Source organism: Scyliorhinus canicula, chromosome 27, assembly GCF_902713615.1.
Source record: "Scyliorhinus canicula chromosome 27, sScyCan1.1, whole genome shotgun sequence".
In the NCBI taxonomy this organism is placed as follows: Eukaryota; Metazoa; Chordata; class Chondrichthyes; order Carcharhiniformes; family Scyliorhinidae; genus Scyliorhinus; species Scyliorhinus canicula.
This window is the reverse complement of record NC_052172.1, coordinates 14,075,215-14,092,841: the sequence shown is the minus strand read 5'-3', so window position 1 is coordinate 14,092,841 and position 17,627 is coordinate 14,075,215. Positions and strand designations below refer to the sequence as shown.

General features: G+C 52.1%; 1 protein-coding gene across 1 annotated transcript in view; it reads left to right on the top strand.

The window, feature by feature from the left end:
- Window positions 1-282: 282 nt before the first annotated feature.
- The window catches only part of ptgir (prostaglandin I2 receptor), a 70,240-nt gene continuing 52,895 nt past the window's right edge, over window positions 283-17,627 (top strand). Inside the window, exon 1 of the mRNA XM_038786229.1 lies at window positions 283-1,283. Coding sequence (XP_038642157.1) covers window positions 447-1,283 — 837 coding nt within the window. The 5' untranslated portion in view covers window positions 283-446. The remainder of the gene's footprint in view (window positions 1,284-17,627) is intronic.

The following is a 17,627-nucleotide window of genomic DNA, read 5'->3' as shown; positions in this document are numbered from 1 at the left end:
ATTTCTCTCTCGGTCAGTATCTCTCTCTCGCTCTCTGAGTAACCTATTTCTCTCTTGGTCATCTCTCCTTCTCTCTCTGAGTAACCTATTTCTCTCTTGGTCATCTCTCCTTCTCTCTCTGAGCAACCTATTTCTCTCTCGGTCAGTATCTCTCTCGCTCTCTGAGTAACCTATTTCTCTCTTGGTCATCTCTCCTTCTTTCTCTGAGTAACCTATTCCTCTCTCGGTCAGTATCTCTCTCTCGCTCTCTGAGTAACCTATTTCTCTCTTGATCATCTCTCCTTCTCTCTCTGTGAGTAACCTATTTCTCTCTTGGTCATCTCTCCTTCTCTCTCTGGGTAACCTATTTCTCTCTTGGTCATCTCTCCTTCTCTCTCTGAGCAACCTATTTCTCTCTCGGTCAGTATCTCTCTCTCTCGCTCTCTCTCTCTCTCAGTAAGTGGAGAATGGATGACTCTCCTGACACTGACCTGCTGGCTGATGGTCAGAATAATCAGAGTTGCCAGACCACAATAGAGATCCTGGAGGATAGCAAGCCGGTGGTCAGTATCCTCATGTTCTCGGGTGGGCTGGTGGGTAATGTGCTGGCCCTGGTGCTGCTGGGGATGCACAGGAAGGAAATCCGGACTAAATCCTCCGTCTTCTGCATCCTGGTGACCGGGCTGGCAGTCACGGACCTGATGGGCACTTGTTTCCTCAGCCCGGTTGTCTTCATCTCCTACGCCCGGGAGAGATCCCTGGTGGGTCTGGTGGGCGACCACACACTCTGCGACTTCTTCTCCTTCGCTATGACCTTCTTCGGGATGGCCTCCACCCTCATCCTCTTTGCCATGGCCGTGGAGCGTTGCCTGGCCATCAGCCACCCCTACTTCTACTCCCAGCACATGGGCAGGGGCTTCGCCAAGATCTGTCTGCCGGTAGCCTATGCCTTCGCCGCCTCCTTCTGCATCCTGCCCTTTGTCGGTTTCGGGGAGCCCCGGCAGTACTGCCCAGGCACCTGGTGCTTCCTGCAGATGGAGCCCGGCAATTCAGCTGCAGTAGGCTTCTCCCTGCTCTACGCCAGCCTCATCTCCTGCCTGATCGTGGCCATCCTGGTGTGCAACGGCTCGGTCATCATCAGCCTCTGCAAGATGCACCGGAGCCAGCGGAGCAGGAGGGGATCGGTGCCCTCTTCCCAGAGGAGAAGGAAGAGCTGGTTCGGTCAAAGGGAAGAGGAAGTAGACCATCTCATCCTGCTGGCTGCAATGACTGTGATCTTCGCCATCTGCTCCCTGCCACTCACGGTAAGCCCAGGATTTTCAATGTCTGCTCCGTAGAATTCCCAGAGAAATCCCAGGAAGAAAACCACCTCCAAATCCCAGTAGTAAAAAAACAGTTCCAAATGCTTGACCGTTCGTATGAAAACCAGCCTCACAATGTTCAAGTTCCAGTAAAAACCAGTGGTACAAGGGCTTTCATGTTAAGGTGCACAGGACCAGTTCAGACAAGTTTTCCATTACCAAGTTTTTTTTTACTGGTTTTGTTTAATTCTGGGAAACGCAGGCAGTTATTGTGAAGGTGCATTTTGCAAAAGTACAATGATCTTCAAATGCTCCTGGTAAGTTTATGTTTGAAACGACTTGGCCTGTGAAACTTTGCTGGGCATTTGTAGGATGTAGGAAGTGAAGTTGTGAAGGGTTCCCGCAAAGAAGGATCATATTAGACTCGATACGTCAGCTCTGTCTCTCTCTCTCCACAGATGCTGCCTGGCCTGCTGAGTTTATCCAGCATTTTCCATTTTAATTTCACTTTTACAGAACCTGCAGGATTTTTGGTTTTCTGTACGCACAAAGCTGTTGGGAGTGTCTTAAATCCAGCCCCCCCCCCCCCCCCCCCCCCCATCCCATCCCAGATCGTCCACGATATCTTTTTCAAGGACCAAATCCACCCACCTTACCTGGTGGCGGCAGCTCTGTGACTCCGCTCCCGCAATGACTCTCACCCGCCCTCTGCAGTGGCCCGGCGAGCCGCTCGGTTTGTGGCGACGAGGATTCGGGGCAAGCAATGCCAGCCTACACCCACGCCCAGAGAACAAACGTGGCGAATTCTATGTCACCCATGTTGCCGATCGGGTTTTTCCTCAGTGCCTTCTAAAGTTAGAACAACTCTCTGAGCTATTGTTTAATTGACAATATAATTCAGTGGATGTTCGACTCTCGAAAGCATTTCTGAGGCCTGATGAGATGCTGCATGAATTCTCCTTACGTCAAAACACCTTGTCACAGCTCCGTGATAAACAACTGTAATCGTGAACTCCAAAATCAAGTTGGTGCCTTCGTTGTTAAATGATGCAGTCTCTGACAATCTCTAATAACACGGTTTATCTTCATGTCACAAAGCCCTGAGGAGGTAAATTCATTACGTTTTCACAAAGACTTAACTTGGAACATTTATTTTCTGCTATTTTGGGCTACAGGTTTGAGGAGCTCGTGGTAAAGTTACCCGACAGCGTTTTTATTTGATACACTAGGTTGTGAGTTAATATCCCAGTCCAGAATCCGGAGTGCTACGGTGACCACCACCCTACCCGAGGACCCTGCCGGATCAGTTTAGCTGTTCACTCCGTGCCAGTGTTTTGAAGGGGAGCAGGGTGGGGTGGGAATGGTCTCTCCAGTGTCCTGCCTCATATTTATCCCTCCGTCGACCTCACTGAAGCAGATTATCCGGGCGTTATCACATTGCTGTTTGCGTGGGATCTTGCTGTGCACACATCGGCCACCTCGGTTCTGAGATTACAACAGTGACTATAGCTCAGAGCTACTTCACTGGCTGTTAGCGCTGTGGGATGTCCTGGGGTCACAAAAGGTGCTATGTATTCTTTAAAAAATAAATTTAGAGTACCCAATTCATTTTTTCCAATTAAGGGGCAATTTAGCTTGGCCAATCCACCTACCCTGCACATCTTTGGGTTGTGGGGGGTGAAACCCACGCAGACACGGGGAGAATGTGCAAACTTCACACGGACAGTGACCCAGAGCCGGGATCGAACCCGGGACCTCGGCGCCGTGAGGTAGCAGGGCTAACCCACTGCGCCATCGTGCTGCCCTCCGAAAGGCGCTAGGTAAATGCAAACCTTTCATTCCCGTAAAGCACCTGGGAATGTTCTGACAAGGTGAAAACCCATTTTAACGCAAGTTGCTCACAGGCTTTTAACCATCGTCGTCTCCTACCGATGGGAAAGAAGTGATTATTCAGCCAATTTTTATTTTTTTTAAAATCGTTTCGGGCAAATTCCAGACCGGAATAGTTGGCAAACTAAACAACAAGGTTAAATGAAATTGGTTGGATGCTTCACAGACTCTGCTGATGAGTTAATTGGCTTTCAAGAACAATTGTAATTAGATAATAAGGAATTTCCTTGCGGCCGGTGTACAGTCAGCTGACGTCCTTTCCCCTGCTCAATCTGCTTGATCTGGTTGTGTGTATCACTTGGTAATGAGCTGCTGTTTTGCATTACCGGAGTATTGAATATTGCCACTGGGATTGTCAAACAGAGGGACAGGGACTAATGTGAATGGCAACACTGAATTATTGAGCAGCACAGATGCTCAGCGCTAAAGCAAACGGTGGACATTAATGGGAGTTTTGCTTCAGCACATTCAAAAAGAGACTTGTTGAAATTGTGTACAGTTCAGAGAGGAGTTATACGCTTGTTAAGTTTTACACTGAGTAAATGTAAGACTTAGTGAAGATTGAGGACAGTATAATCCTTCATTAACTGGTTAACTTGAAGACAACAATCTCAAGAGTATGAATCCCAAACTAATCCCACTGCCCCGCTCCCTCTCCATAGCCCTGTACCAATCCCAAACTAATCCCACTGCCCCGCCCTCTCCCCATAGCCCTGTACCAATTCCAAACTAATCCCACTGCCCCGCCCTTTCCCCACAGCCCTGTATCAATCCCCAAACTAATCCCACTGCCCCACCCTCTTCCCATAGCCCTGTATCAATCCCAAACTAACCCCACTGCCCCGCCCTTTCCCCATAGCCCTGTATCAATCCCCAAACTAATCCCACTGCCCCACCCTCTCCCCATAGCCCTGTATCAATCCCAAACTAATCCCACTGCCCCGCCCTTTCCCCACAGCCCTGTATCAACCCCCAAACTAATCCCACTGCCCCACCCTCTCCCCATAGCCCTGTATCAATCCCAAACTAATCCCACTGCCCCACTCTCTCCCTATAGCACTGTATCAATTCCAAACTAAGCCCACTGCCCTGCCCTCTCCCCATAGCCCTGTACCAATCCCAAACTAATCCCACTGCCCTGCCCTCTCCCCATAGCCCTGTACCAATCCCAAACTAATCCCACTGCCCCGCCCTTTCCCCATAGCCCTGTATCAATCCCCAAACTAATCCCAATGCCCCGCTCCCTCCCCATAGCCCTGTATCAATCCCAAACTAATCCCACTGCCCCCGCCCTTTCCCCACAGCCCTGTATCAATCTCCAAACTAATCCCACTGCCCCACCCTCTCCCCATAGCCCTGTATCAATCCCAAACTAATCCCAATGCCCCGCTCCCTCCCCATAGCCCTGTATCAATCCCAAACTAATCCTACTGCCCCGCCCTCTCCCCATAGCCCTGTATCAATCCCTAACTAATCCCACTGCCCCACTCTCTCCCTATAGCCCTGTATCAATCCCAAACTAATCCCACTGTCCTGCTCCCTCTCCATAGCCCTGTAAAAATCCCAAACTAATCCCACTGCCCCGCCCTTTCCCCATAGCCCTGTATCAATCCCCAAACTAATCCCACTGCCCCACCCTCTCCCCATAGCCCTGTATCAATCCCAAACTAATCCCACTGCCCCGCCCTTTCCCCATAGCCCTGTATCAATCCCCAAACTAATCCCACTGCCCCACTCCCTCCCCATAGCCCTGTATCAATCCCAAACTAATCCCACTGTCCTGCTCCCTCTCCATAGCCCTGTAAAAATCCCAAACTAATCCCACTGCCCCGCCCTTTCCCCATAGCCCTGTATCAATCCCCAAACTAATCCCACTGCCCCACCCTCTCCCCATAGCCCTGTATCAATCACAAACTAATCCCACTGCCCCGCCCTTTCCCCATAGCCCTGTATCAAACCCCAAACTAATCCCACTGCCCCACCCTCTCCCCATAGCCCTGTATCAATCCCCAAACTAATCCCACTGCCCTGCCCTCTCCCCATAGCCCTGTATCAATCCCAAACTAATCCCACTGCCCCACTCTCTCCCTATAGCCCTGTATCAATCCCAAACTAATCCCACTGCCCTGCCCTCTCCCCATAGCCCTGTACCAATCCCAAACTAATCCCACTGTCCTGCTCCCTCTCCATAGCCCTGTAAAAAATCCCAAACTAATCCCACTGCCCCGGCCTTTCCCCATAGCCCTGTATCAATCCCAAACTAATACCACTGCCCCGCCCTTTCCCCATAGCCCTGTATCAATCCCCAAACTAATCCCACTGCCCCACCCTCTCCCCATAGCCCTGTATCAATCCCAAACTAATCCCACTGCCCCGCCCTTTCCCCATAGCCCTGTATCAAACCCCAAACTAATCCCACTGCCCACCCTCTCCCCATAGCCCTGTATCAATCCCCAAACTAATCCCACTGCCCTGCCCTCTCCCCATAGCCCTGTATCAATCCCAAACTAATCCCACTGTCCCACTCTCTCTCTATAGCCCTGTATCAATCCCAAACTAATCCCACTGCCCTGCCCTCTCCCCATAGCCCTGTACCAATCCCAAACTAATCCCACTGCCCCGCCCTTTCCCCACAGCCCTGTATCAATCCCCAAACTAATCCCACTGCCCCACCCTCTCCCCATAGCCCTGTATCAATCCCAAACTAATCCCAATACCCCGCTCCCTCCCCATAGCCCTGTATCAATCCCAAACTAATCCCACTGCCCCGCCCTCTCCCCATAGCCCTGTATCAATCCCTAACTAATCCCACTGCCCCGCCTTCTCCCATAGCCCTGTATCAATCCCTAACTAATCCCACTGCCCCACTCTCTCCCTATAGCCCTGTATCAATCCCAAACTAATCACTCTGCCCTGCTCACTCTCCATAGCCCTGTAAAAAATCCCAAACTAATCCCACTGCCCCGCCCTTTCCCCATAGCCCTGTATCAATCCCAAACTAATCCCACTGCCCTGCCCTCTCCCCTTAGCCCTGTATCAACCCCCAAACTAATCCCACTGCCCCACTCTCTCCCCATAGCCCTGTATCAATCCCAAACTAATCCCACTGCCCCACTCTCTCCCCATAGCCCTGTATCAATCCCAAACTAATCCCACTGCCCCACCCTCTCCTCATAGCCCTGTATCAATCCCAAACTAATCCCAAATGGCACGCCCTCTCCCCATAGCCCTGTATCAATCCCCAACTAATCCCACTGCCCCACTCCCTCCCCATAGCCCTGTATCAATCCTTAAACTAATCCCACTGCCCCACTCCCTCCCCATAGCCCTGTATCAATCCCCAAACTAATCCCACTGACCCACTCCCTCCCCATAGTCCTGTATCAATCCCAAACTAATCCCACTGCCCCACTCTCTCCCCATAGCCCTGTATCAATCCCAAACTAATCCCAAATGGCACGCCCTCTCCCCATAGCTGGTGTGTGCAATGTCCTCTGCACCTGAGACAGGAGGGGAGTTAGGGCTGAATGTTTTCATAATAGGAGGTCGGTGAGATTGTTTTCAATATTTTGGTGGATGTGGTTGCCGTTGGCAAGGCCACCAATTTATTGCCCATCCTTAATTACCCTTGAACTGAGCATCTCGCTCGGCCATTTCAGAGAGGGCCAGTTAAGAGTCGATCACTTTGCTGTGGGGTCTGGAGTCCCGTGTAGGCCAGACCGGGTAAGGGTGGCAGATTTCCTTCCCTGAAGGTGGTATTGGTGAACCAGATATTTTTTTTTAACGACAATCGATGATCGTTGTCACGGTCGCCATTACTGAGACCAGCTTTCAACTCCAGATTTTATTAATTGAATTTAAATTATTAATTAAATAATAAAATAATTATTTAATTAATTTAATTTAAATTCCACCAGCTGCCGTGGTGGGATTTGAACCCGTGTCACACACACCATTAGCCTGGGGAGTCTGGCTAGTTGGACCGGTGACATTATCAATATGTCGCCATCTCTCTTGACAGATTTGACACCCTTGAGGGTCTTGAACTGTGAGAATTTCCCCCCACAGAAGCTCCCACCCAGCAGCCCCCCCCCCCCCCCCCCCCCCCCCCCCCCCCCATTCCTCCTCCGCCCTTTTCTGCGTCTGTCTTTGAAAGTCAAATAAAAATCACCCAGGAATATTTCGGGGGCGATTTAACAAAAAGCCGATGCTTTAAACCGGTGACCCTGATATCAGTGGACAAATGCTGACTGCATTGACTTCCTCTTGTTGTTTGAACGTGGCTATGAAAATATTTTTGCGCAGGAGTAAGCCATTCGGCCCCTCAAACCCATCCCACCATCCAGTAAGTTCTTGGTGGATCAGATCGTAGCTTCCATGATGCGCACACGGTGTTCTTTCATCCACTTTTATCTGTGGCTGTTATTCACTGGGTCGAAAAGTTGATTCTCGTGCAGCGTATTATTTTTCCATTAATAGCTATGCCGTTGTGAGAATCGCAATGTTGTGTTGGATCTGGTTGCCATAGAAACGTTATTATCCTCCGCTTGGTAGCACTGCTGCCTCACAGCGCCAGGGAGCCGGGCTCGATTCCCGGCTTGGGTGACAGTCTGTGCAGAGTCTGCACGTTCTCCCCCGTGTCTGCCTGGGTTTCCTCCGGGTGCTCCGGTTTCCTCTCACATCCGAAAGATAGGCAGGTTAGGTGGATTGGCCGTGCTAAATTGCCCCTTAGTGTCCAAGGGTGTGCAGGTTAGTTGGGGTTATGGGGATAGGGAGGGGGAGGGGGCATTGGGAGGGTGCTCTTTCAGAGGGCCGGGGCAGAGTCGATGGGCCGATAGGCCTCCATCTTGACTGTAAAGATTCCATGTGACCTGGCGGGAGACATGAACAACAGCTGTCAATGAACAAGGCAGAATTTCTCAAAATAAGCTTACTGACAGAACGCCTCTGTTGCCATGGAGACGCTCAGACCATCTTTAAATTAGCATTCCAGCAGTGTTAGATACAAAACCATTGTGGTAAAAACCCATCTGGTTCACTAATGTCCCCTTTATGGAAGGAAATCTGCCATCCTTACTCGGTCTGGCCTACACGTGACTCCAGGCCCCACAGCGACGTGGTTGACTCTTGGCTGGCCCTCTAAAAAAGACCGAGCGAGACACTAGGTTCAAGGGGGCAATTAGGGAAGGGCAACAAATGCTGGGCCCAGCCCAGCGACACCCCATTCCCCATAAAACAAAAGTGCTGCTCAGCGCACCAGGGATAACGCTTTGTCGGAGATTCGGCGCAGGATTCTGTACTCGCGACGGATTCGACCAATCAGCCAGAGGGCTCCCTCAGCATTGCGTCGGCAGTGATGGGCTGGATTCTGTGTTCAGGTTGCGAGAGCGAGACTCGAAGTGGCAATGCTGACTCGGAGCCGGGGATGCGCTGCCCAATGAATCACAGCAGGCACCTGTGTTGAGAGGTTGCAAGAGTTCGGAGACCGGTGCGCCCTGCTGAAAGAGCCAAGTGCACATATGCACTTTCACCAAGTTATAAAAGATTGCATCACCTTTCACCCGCAGTGCACTCGAGCGAAGGAACATAGTTTATTGAATCATGAATTAAGCAGTAAAAAGAGATGATCAGCTCAGAGGCAGAACACTCAGGAGTTCTCAGACAGAATCCCGGTTCACAATGATGTGTACACAAGAGCTGTTGGTTCATGTTTCCAGTATTGTTATGACGGTCAATTTTTACCCTATTGCGCAGCGCAGCCTGTCCCACAGGAGCCAGCACCTTGAAGCCAACATTCTTCAAGGCGTTCCGAAAAATTCAGCCAGTTCAACTGAGGTGCCTCCTGGAGGCCACTGGAGCTGAAGCTCCACAGGCCTTCCGAGTGGTTTCATCGGGAGTCTGCAGTGTAGACGGAGCTTTACTCTGTATCTAACCCCGTGCTGTACCTGTCCTGGGAGTGTTTGATGGGGACAGTGTAGAGGGAGCTTTACTCTGTATCTAACCCCGTGCTGTACCGGTCCTGGGAGTGTTTGATGGGGACAGTGTAGAGGGAGCGTTACTCTGTATCTAACCCCGTGCTGTACCTGTCCTGGGAGTGTTTGGTGGGGACAGTGTAGAGGGGGCTTTACTCTGTATCTAACCCCGTGTTGTACCTGTCCTGGGAGTGTTTGATGGGGACAGTGTAGAGGGAGCTTTACTCTGTATCTAACCCCGTGCTGTACCTGTCCTGGGAGTGTTTAACAAGGGTGCAGCGTGTGAGAAGTGGGGTGCGCCCCCAGCCCCCGAGGACCCCCTTATAAGTGTGTGGAGGTGGAGGGGGTGGTTGGCATCCCGATCTCTTCCTGCACTGAGGAGTTGTAGTGAGCGGAGCACCTCGGTGTAGGAAATGAGTCTAACTGCAACCTTTTGCGGGGATCTCCCCACAGCCGCGGATTGAAACCGAGTCCCAATAGAAAGAATCATAGAATTTACAGTGCAGACTTGATGGGCTGAATGGCCTCCTTCTGCACAGTAAATTCTATGAGTCGAGGGCGGAGGTGTGAGCAACCTTCCCAAGCCCACACCTCGTATCCCCGTAACCCCACCCAACTTTTTTGGACACTAAGGGCAATTCAGCACGGCCAATCCACCTAACCTGCAGACTCCGCACAGACAGTGACCCAGCGGGAAAGCGAACCTGGGACCCTGGAGCTGTGAAGCAACTTTGCTAACTACTATGCTACCGTGCTGCCCACTGCAGTGAGGGACAGATAGCATGGTCTTTCTCAGCACTGCGGGCGCTGGGCAACACCCTGCTAAATCCGCTCGGCACGGGACTCAGACCCAATTTGGTTAGATCATGCCTTGCATTTCAAAACTTAATTACTTTTAACTTTTCTCAATTGTACAAGTCACTTACTTTGGGATGAATCTTGAAGTCAGTGTGACAGAATAGTTTTTACTATCAGCTCCACTTATCTCTAGTTTTATTAAATCTAGATCTTCCACTTCCTTTGCACGAACATGAGATTCGCTCTGTGACATTTCCTGTGTTAAAAGTGTCATATTGAGACCTTGGGCGGGATTCTCCCCTACCCGGCGGGGCGGGGGGTTCCCGGCGTAGCGGAGTGGCGCCAACCACTCTGGCATCGGGCCTCCCCAAAGGTGCGGAATTCTCTGCACCTTTGGGGGCCAAGCCCTCACATTGAGGGGCTAGGCCCTCGCTGGAAAGGTTGGCACCATGCCGACTGGCGCCAAAACCGGCACCAGTGACCTTTGACACCCGCCGCCTGGCGCTGACTGAAAGGCCTTCGCCGGTTCGCGCATGCGCCGGTGGTGACGTCAGCGGGATTCTCTTCCGCCTCCGCCATGGTGGAGGCCGTGGCGGCAGCGGAAGGGAAAGAGTACCCCCACAGCACTGGCCCGCCCGCCGATCGGTGGGCCCCGATCGCGGGCCTGGCCACCGTGGGGGCACCCCCCGGGGTCCGATCGGCCCGCGCCCCCCCCCCCCCCGGAACCCGGGGGCCGGCTCGCGCCGCCGATCCCGCCGGCACCAGAGGTGATTCAAACCTCGGCGGCGGGAGAGGCCTCCCAGCGGCGGGGCTTCGGCCCATCACGGGCCGGAGAATCGCCGCAGGGGGCTCGCCGCGGCGCGATTCCCGCCCCCGCTAATTCCCGGGTGGCGGAGAATTTCTGCCACGGCGGGGGGGGCGGGATTTTCGGCGGCCCCGGGCGATTCTCCGACCCTGCTGGGCGTCGGAGAATTTTGCCCCTTGTCTCTTGGCAGCTCATCTGAAACGCAACTTACCCCGGCCTAACTTGTTCCATTTGCTCATCCGCCCCCCCCCCCCCTCTGCCCCACCAGTTCACATTGGCTCCCGAGAAGTAGGCCATTCAGCCCTTCAAGCCTGTCCCACCATTCAACATGATGGCGGCTGATCCCCTAACTCAACGTCAAACGGCCAGCGACACCGAGAGTCTATTTTCTTCTTAAATATATTCCGTGACTCCACAGCCTCCTGTGGTGGAGAATTCCACAGGTTCACCATCCTCCGAGTGAAGAGGTTTCTCCTCATCCCAGCCCTAAATGGCCCGCTTGTGACCCCTTGTTCTAGACCCCCCTCCCCTCCCCAATCAGAGGGAACGCCATCCTTGCATCCAGGGCTGACAAGTGGCAAGTTACATTCGCGCCACACAAGTGCCAGGCAATGACCATCTCCCACAAGAGAGGATCTAACCCCCGGCCCTTTGACATTCAATGGCATTGCTGAATCCTCCACAACCAATATCCTGGGGGTTACCATTGATCAGAAACTGAACTGGACCCAGCCACATTACTACTGTGGCTACCAGGGCAGGTCAAAGGCTAGGAGTCCTATGGCGAGTAACCCACCTCCTGACCCCCCCAAAGCCTGTCCACCATCTACAAGGCACAAGTCAGGAGTGTGATGGACTCTCCACTTGCCTGGATGAGCGCAGCTCCAACAATACTCGAGAAGCTCAACCCCGAGGGCTGCACGGCGGCGCAGCGGTTAGCACTGCAGTCTCACGGCGCCGAGGTCCCAGGTTCAATCCCGGCTCTGGGTCACTGTCCGTGTGGAGTTTGCACATTCTCCCCCGTGTCTGCGTGGGTTTCACCCCCACAACCCAAAGATGTGCAGGGTAGGTGGATTGGCCGCGCTAAATTGAAAAAAATGAATTGGGTACTCTAAATTTTTCAACGGAAAAGAAGCTCAACCCACCATTTAGGACCAAGCAACCTGGCATGATTGCTCCTCCTTCCACAAACATTCACCACCGACGCACCGTGTCAGCCGTGTGTACCGTCTACAAGATGCACTGCAGCAACTGCCCAAGGTTCCTTAGGCAGCACCTTCCAAACCCACAACCATTACCATCTAGAAGGACAAGAGCAGCAGATACCTGGGAATCCCACCACCTGGAGGTTTCCTTCCAAGTCACTCACCACCCCTGACTTGGAAATATATCCCCGTTCCTTCACTGTCGCTGGGTCAAAATCCCGGAGTCCCTCCCTAACAGCACGGTGGGTGTACCTACACCTGAAGGACTGCAGCGGGTTCAAGAAGGCGGCTCGCCCACCACCTTCTGAAGGGCTTTAAGGAATGAGCAAAAAGAAAGTCTGTCCAGCCCTGTCAGGATTTTGTACCTTTCAATGAGATCCCCTCTCAGTCTTCGAAATTCCAGTGAATACGGGCCTAGTCGACCCAATCTCTCCTTGTACAAAAATCCCACCTAGGGCAGCACGGTGGCGCAGTGGGGTTAGCCCTGCTGCCTCACGGCGCCGAGGTCCCAGGTTCGAATCCCGGCCCTGGGTGACTGTCCGTGTGGAGTTTGCACATTCTCCCCGTGTCTGCGTGGGTTTTGCCCCCACAACCCAAAGATGTGCAGGGTAGGTGGATTGGCCACTCTAAATTGCCCCTTAATTGGGAAAAAAAAATTATAATTGGGTACACTAAATTTATACAAAAAAAAAATCCCACCTCAGCTTTTGGTGACTGACCCTAATATATTCTCGTGTGGCTCAGTGACAAATTGGGCAGGATTCTCCAGTCGTCAAAATCGCGATCGGCCAGAGAATCCCCGTTTGCGCTGAAATCGGGGGCGGCGCCGCTCTTGCGATGCTCCGCCCCCCCCCTTCAAAAACGGCGAACGCACGCCGTATAGATGGCCCTCCCCGAGGTGCCCGACGACGTGGGGCACGTTTGCTCACAATGTTCGGGAACCCGGCCGTGGCAGCTGTGGCCTGAGTCCAGTGCCGCTACAGTCGGAGGCGGGGGGGGGGGAGCCGTTCCGCGGGCAGGGGAGGCTTGGGCGGGGCTGGGAGCACTGGATGGGGTGGGGGGGGGGTCCGGGAGTGGTGAGGCTGGTTACAGGAGGGCAGTTTTTGGCAGGCTGGGTCCGGCGCCATGTTGCACGGGGCGGCCGTCACCGTGCGCATGTGCGGCCACGGATCCGGCAATTCTTCGGCCGTATCCGCAGGGGCTTTGCGCCGTGCTGCTGCTAGCCCCCCACCCATTGGACGAAGGATCGGTGTGGGGGCGGCGCCGTTATTTCTGCCGCAAAACGCCACTGTTCCCACGCCGGCGTCAGTATTTAGTCCGCAAATCGGAGAATCCAGTCCACTGTGTTTATTAACAGTCCTGGGAAGAACCTTGGGAGCATTGCCTACAGAAATGGTGTCATAAAAATGTGTGTTGTCGACTTAGCCACAAGTGTGACATCATCAGTCGGGGACAGGAAGCTAATCACCTGCTGTTACTGCAGAATGTTTCCATTCTCTGATGGAAGGTCTGGTGGGTGTCTGTCTGTGTTAAACAGCAAAATGGATTGTTGCCTGCTCACTCTAACGAATAGAGGCCGAGGGAAGGCCAGACGTTTCTTTCCAAACCATTTAAATGACCCTTGGTTGAAAGGCCTATCTCAGTAGCCGTTTCCCCAGCACCGTAGCAGATTGCGACTGACGGCAGAACCATTCGTTCAACATCTGCACTGGCTCTCGGCTGCAACGTGGGCTAAATGCCGCCTTAAAAACTGAATTCTGCTTCATCAAAGCCGTGATGCTCACGGAGGTGGGGGGAGAAAGATTAGCACTGATCAGAACGGAAAGTTCAATGGGTCACGGAAAAACTAAACTGAGTCAATTGTATGAAGGGAAAAACCGGTTTGGCCTGAAGGTGCATTCTGTTGCACGTTATCCGGCTGAGTGTTCACAGCCCAGTGAAGGAAACCAGGAATCCACTCAGTTTATAAACAGAATTTCTGAGAACTGTTCACACTATCCCTCAGCAAAGAGAGGGTAGAAATGACTCTCCTCTCCGTCAAACCCCCACAGGACAGGTACAGCACGGGGTTAGATACAGAGTAAAGCTCCCTCTACACTGTCCCCATCAAACACTCCCAGGACAGGTACAGCACAGGGTTAGATACAGAGTAAAGCTCCCTCTACACTGTCCCCATCAAACACTCCCATTACTGGTAGAGCACGGGGTTAGATACAGAGTAAAGCTCCCTCTACACTGTCCCCATCAAACACTCCCACGGCAGGTACAGCACGGGGTTAGATACAGAGTAAAGCTCCCTCTACACTGTCCCCATCAAACACTCCCATTACTGGTAGAGCACAGGGTTAGACACAGGGTTAGTCCCCATCAAACACTCCCAGGGAAGGTCCAAACTGCAAGGTTTGACCCAGGGAGCTGGATAGAAATTGGCCCAAGGTAAAAAGCTCCTGTGACCTCTCGAGGAGCCAAGTGAGGAGTTGATGACCTCTGGACTATCTCGATCAAACCGTGGACTCTCTCTCCTGCAGCCAAACCCAAAATGTCGGCGCAGGGGTCAGGACTGGGAGAGCAGTGCAGCTCCTGTAAGCGCCATTCAAAATTACTTTTAGATGGAGCGCCGTTATCTGACAACCTCACTTGGTATGTTACATGCTGAGGTAGCGCGTGATAAAACACACACTTATTAGGAATTTGTTTGGGCTTTTAGAGAGATGCAGAAGAAGTCCTTTCCAATTATCAATTTATCCAGTGATACCAAACAGCTGACAGTTTTCCGTTTACTGGTTTGCGCTTCAGCTATGGACTGCATCATCGTAAAACATTTCACGGTATCCTGGCGTAAGGCATTGGAAACTTTTATTTATATCTCAGAGCAGTATAGTAGAATTAATCTTTGTAATAGGGAACAGGAAGGTATGGGCCCTGGGCAGAAGGGGCTGAACGTGATGGAGTGGGCCGGCGATTAAAGGACTCTGAAAAATGACTTGTTCGTCAAATTCAGTGTAATTCGTTGGATTGGGGCTAAATGGTGGAGGAAGACCCAACTGCTCCTTCACCACAAAACACACATTTCTCCATCCCAATGGTCACGGGTCCCAGTTCAGCACATTGTCCGAGGTCACATCGAGTCGTGCAGAGGATCCCAGGGTTCATTCTGGGATCGCCGGGGAAACCGCAAACCTCGGAGAGACTCTGCGGATACTTGGTCCCGTCTCCCTGGGGAGGTGAGGCGTGGCGATCTGAGCTCAACTGTCATGCAGTGACTAGGGTGGATGGCTCATGTCAGGGTGGCACAGTGGTTGGCACTGCTGCCTCACAGCGCCAGGGACCCGGGTTCGAATCCGGCCTTGGGTGACTGAGTGGAGTCTGCACGTTCTCCCCGCGTCTGCGTGGGTTTCCTCCGGGCGCTCCGGTTTCCTCCCACAGTCCAAAGACGCGCAGGTTAGGTGGATTGGCCGTGGCAAAATTGCCCCTTAGTGTCCAAAGATGTGTCGGTTAGTTTAAGGGCTTATCGGAGTAGGGCGGGGGAGTGGGCTTGGGCGGGGTGCTCGTTCAGAGGGTCGGTGGATGCGTGAGGGGCCGAATGGCCTCCTACTGCACTGTCGAGATTCGATGATGTAAAAGTACTGATCCTGCGGAGGGGGTGGGTGGTGATGGGTGGGGGTGATGAATGACAGCTTAGGTTGTGGGTGCAAATCATGGCTCGTGGGACGTTAGCTCCGAATCTCTGTCTCCGAGTTGAAAATGGTCACCATCTGAAGTTGCCCAAGGTGACCAGACATATGGGAAACACATCAGGGAGGCTCGCCATCTCGTGAGACTATGAAGAGGCAATGTCATCAAGCAAGGATAAAAATTGGCCCGTGCGAGATTGTTTTGAAGAGTTTTGAGCTTTTGATATTTATTTTGGCCTCCACTTCCTTTCCTTTGGTGGAGAAGAGAATTGGAATTCCCATCCACAACATTTTGATATACGACACAGTTCTTTGTCAATATGATGATTATATCGTAGATATAATTGCGTGAACCCCTGCCAGTAATTTTGAACAATGTTAATGATGAATAGAAACAGATTCCGCTTGGGAATAAACATTTTTTGTTTCTCATTTACAGAATCCCAAGAGGCCAGTCCCTTTCCCATTCACTCTTATTAACCCAGCGGATCTGAACCCATCCATTCAGTTCCATCCTATCGAATGCCAATGGGGAAAACTCCTTCCCATCAACCCCATGCGTCTCACTCCCAGAGACCACCCCTCTTCCCATTCGGTTTCATCGGATAGAATCCCAAAACCTTTCCAGTCACTCCCGTCCCATTCAAATCTGTGCCATTCACTCCTTTTCTATAGAATCCCAACAAATCATACCCATTCCCATTCGCTCCCAAAGTGCATCAAAGCCTCTTCCAGTCAGCTAGTCGTAGTGGTCCTGACATGGGAAAGGTTTGCATAAATATCTTGCCGTCGTATTGTCAATGTTGGAACAGGAAGAGGCCATTCAGCCTCTTGAACCTATTCCGCCATTCAAGTAGATCAAGGCTGAGCTGTACCTCAACCCATGCACCGTGCTTCCCTAACCTCTCAGGTCCTCACCCGCCCAAAATTTGTCCATCTCAAGTTTGAAATTTCCAATGGATGCCCAATCTCACGAGTTTTATGGATGGAACAGAGTTCCAGATTTCCATCAGTCTTTGTGTGGGGGGGGGGGGGGGGGGGGGGGGGGAATGATCCCTGACATCACCCCTGAACATTCCAGATAACCTCACGATTCCACCACTTTATTTTGAGCTCCTCGCCGTCCAGGTAGTAGGCCCGAAGAGGGCATTTGCCAACCATGGTCTACGGTTATGCTTGGCAAGATACTGCGGTGGTTTGCCGTTGCCTTCCGCACTATGGTTGACCAGGAAACTCTGCCAAGCTTACCGCCTGCCCCATTGGAAGGACTTACAGGCTGATGATCAACCTGTTTGGCCACATCATGGACGCACCTTCAGGGCCATCAAATCCTGAAGTGGGACTTGAACCCATGGCTTCTGGCCCAGAGGTAAGGACCCTCTGTGCCGCAAGACCTCTCGGAGCTGCCACCCAACCAAAATAAATCATTTCTATCTGCCCAATCAATCATCTTTAAATAACTTAATTGGATGATCCTTTAATCTTCAACGCTCAAGAGGTTACAGGCCTATAGACAATCTGTGTCCATGGAGGTTTTCTTCTCTGAGGCAACCCTTCAGGATTGAGGATTATTTGTTTCCACTCGAGTTCAGTAGATTCGGAGAGGGTTTATGAATACAGTCTGTGACCCTGGGGCCAGGTGGTGCTGGGAGGGTTGGGTAGATGAGGTGTTTGGAAGTTTGTACGCTCCCTCCGATGACTCGACCTTTGCCCTGGTTTGTTTCCTGACCAGGCCTCTCGATGTGTTTGGCGCCTTCCCGAATAAGCCTCCTCCATTTCTCTTGGTCACAAGCAAGAGACACTCGTGAGTCGACGAGGAAGTTTGACATCTTCAGGGATGCATTGAGAACATACTTTAAAGCTTCTCCTCGGAGTCTCGAACCATGACTGAGTAGAACAATTGCTTCAGGAGTTTGGTGTCAGGTACATGAACGACATTTCCCGCTCAGTGAAGCTGCCGGTGATTGGCTAGCTTCTTGATGCCGGGCACATTGTCTTGGGAG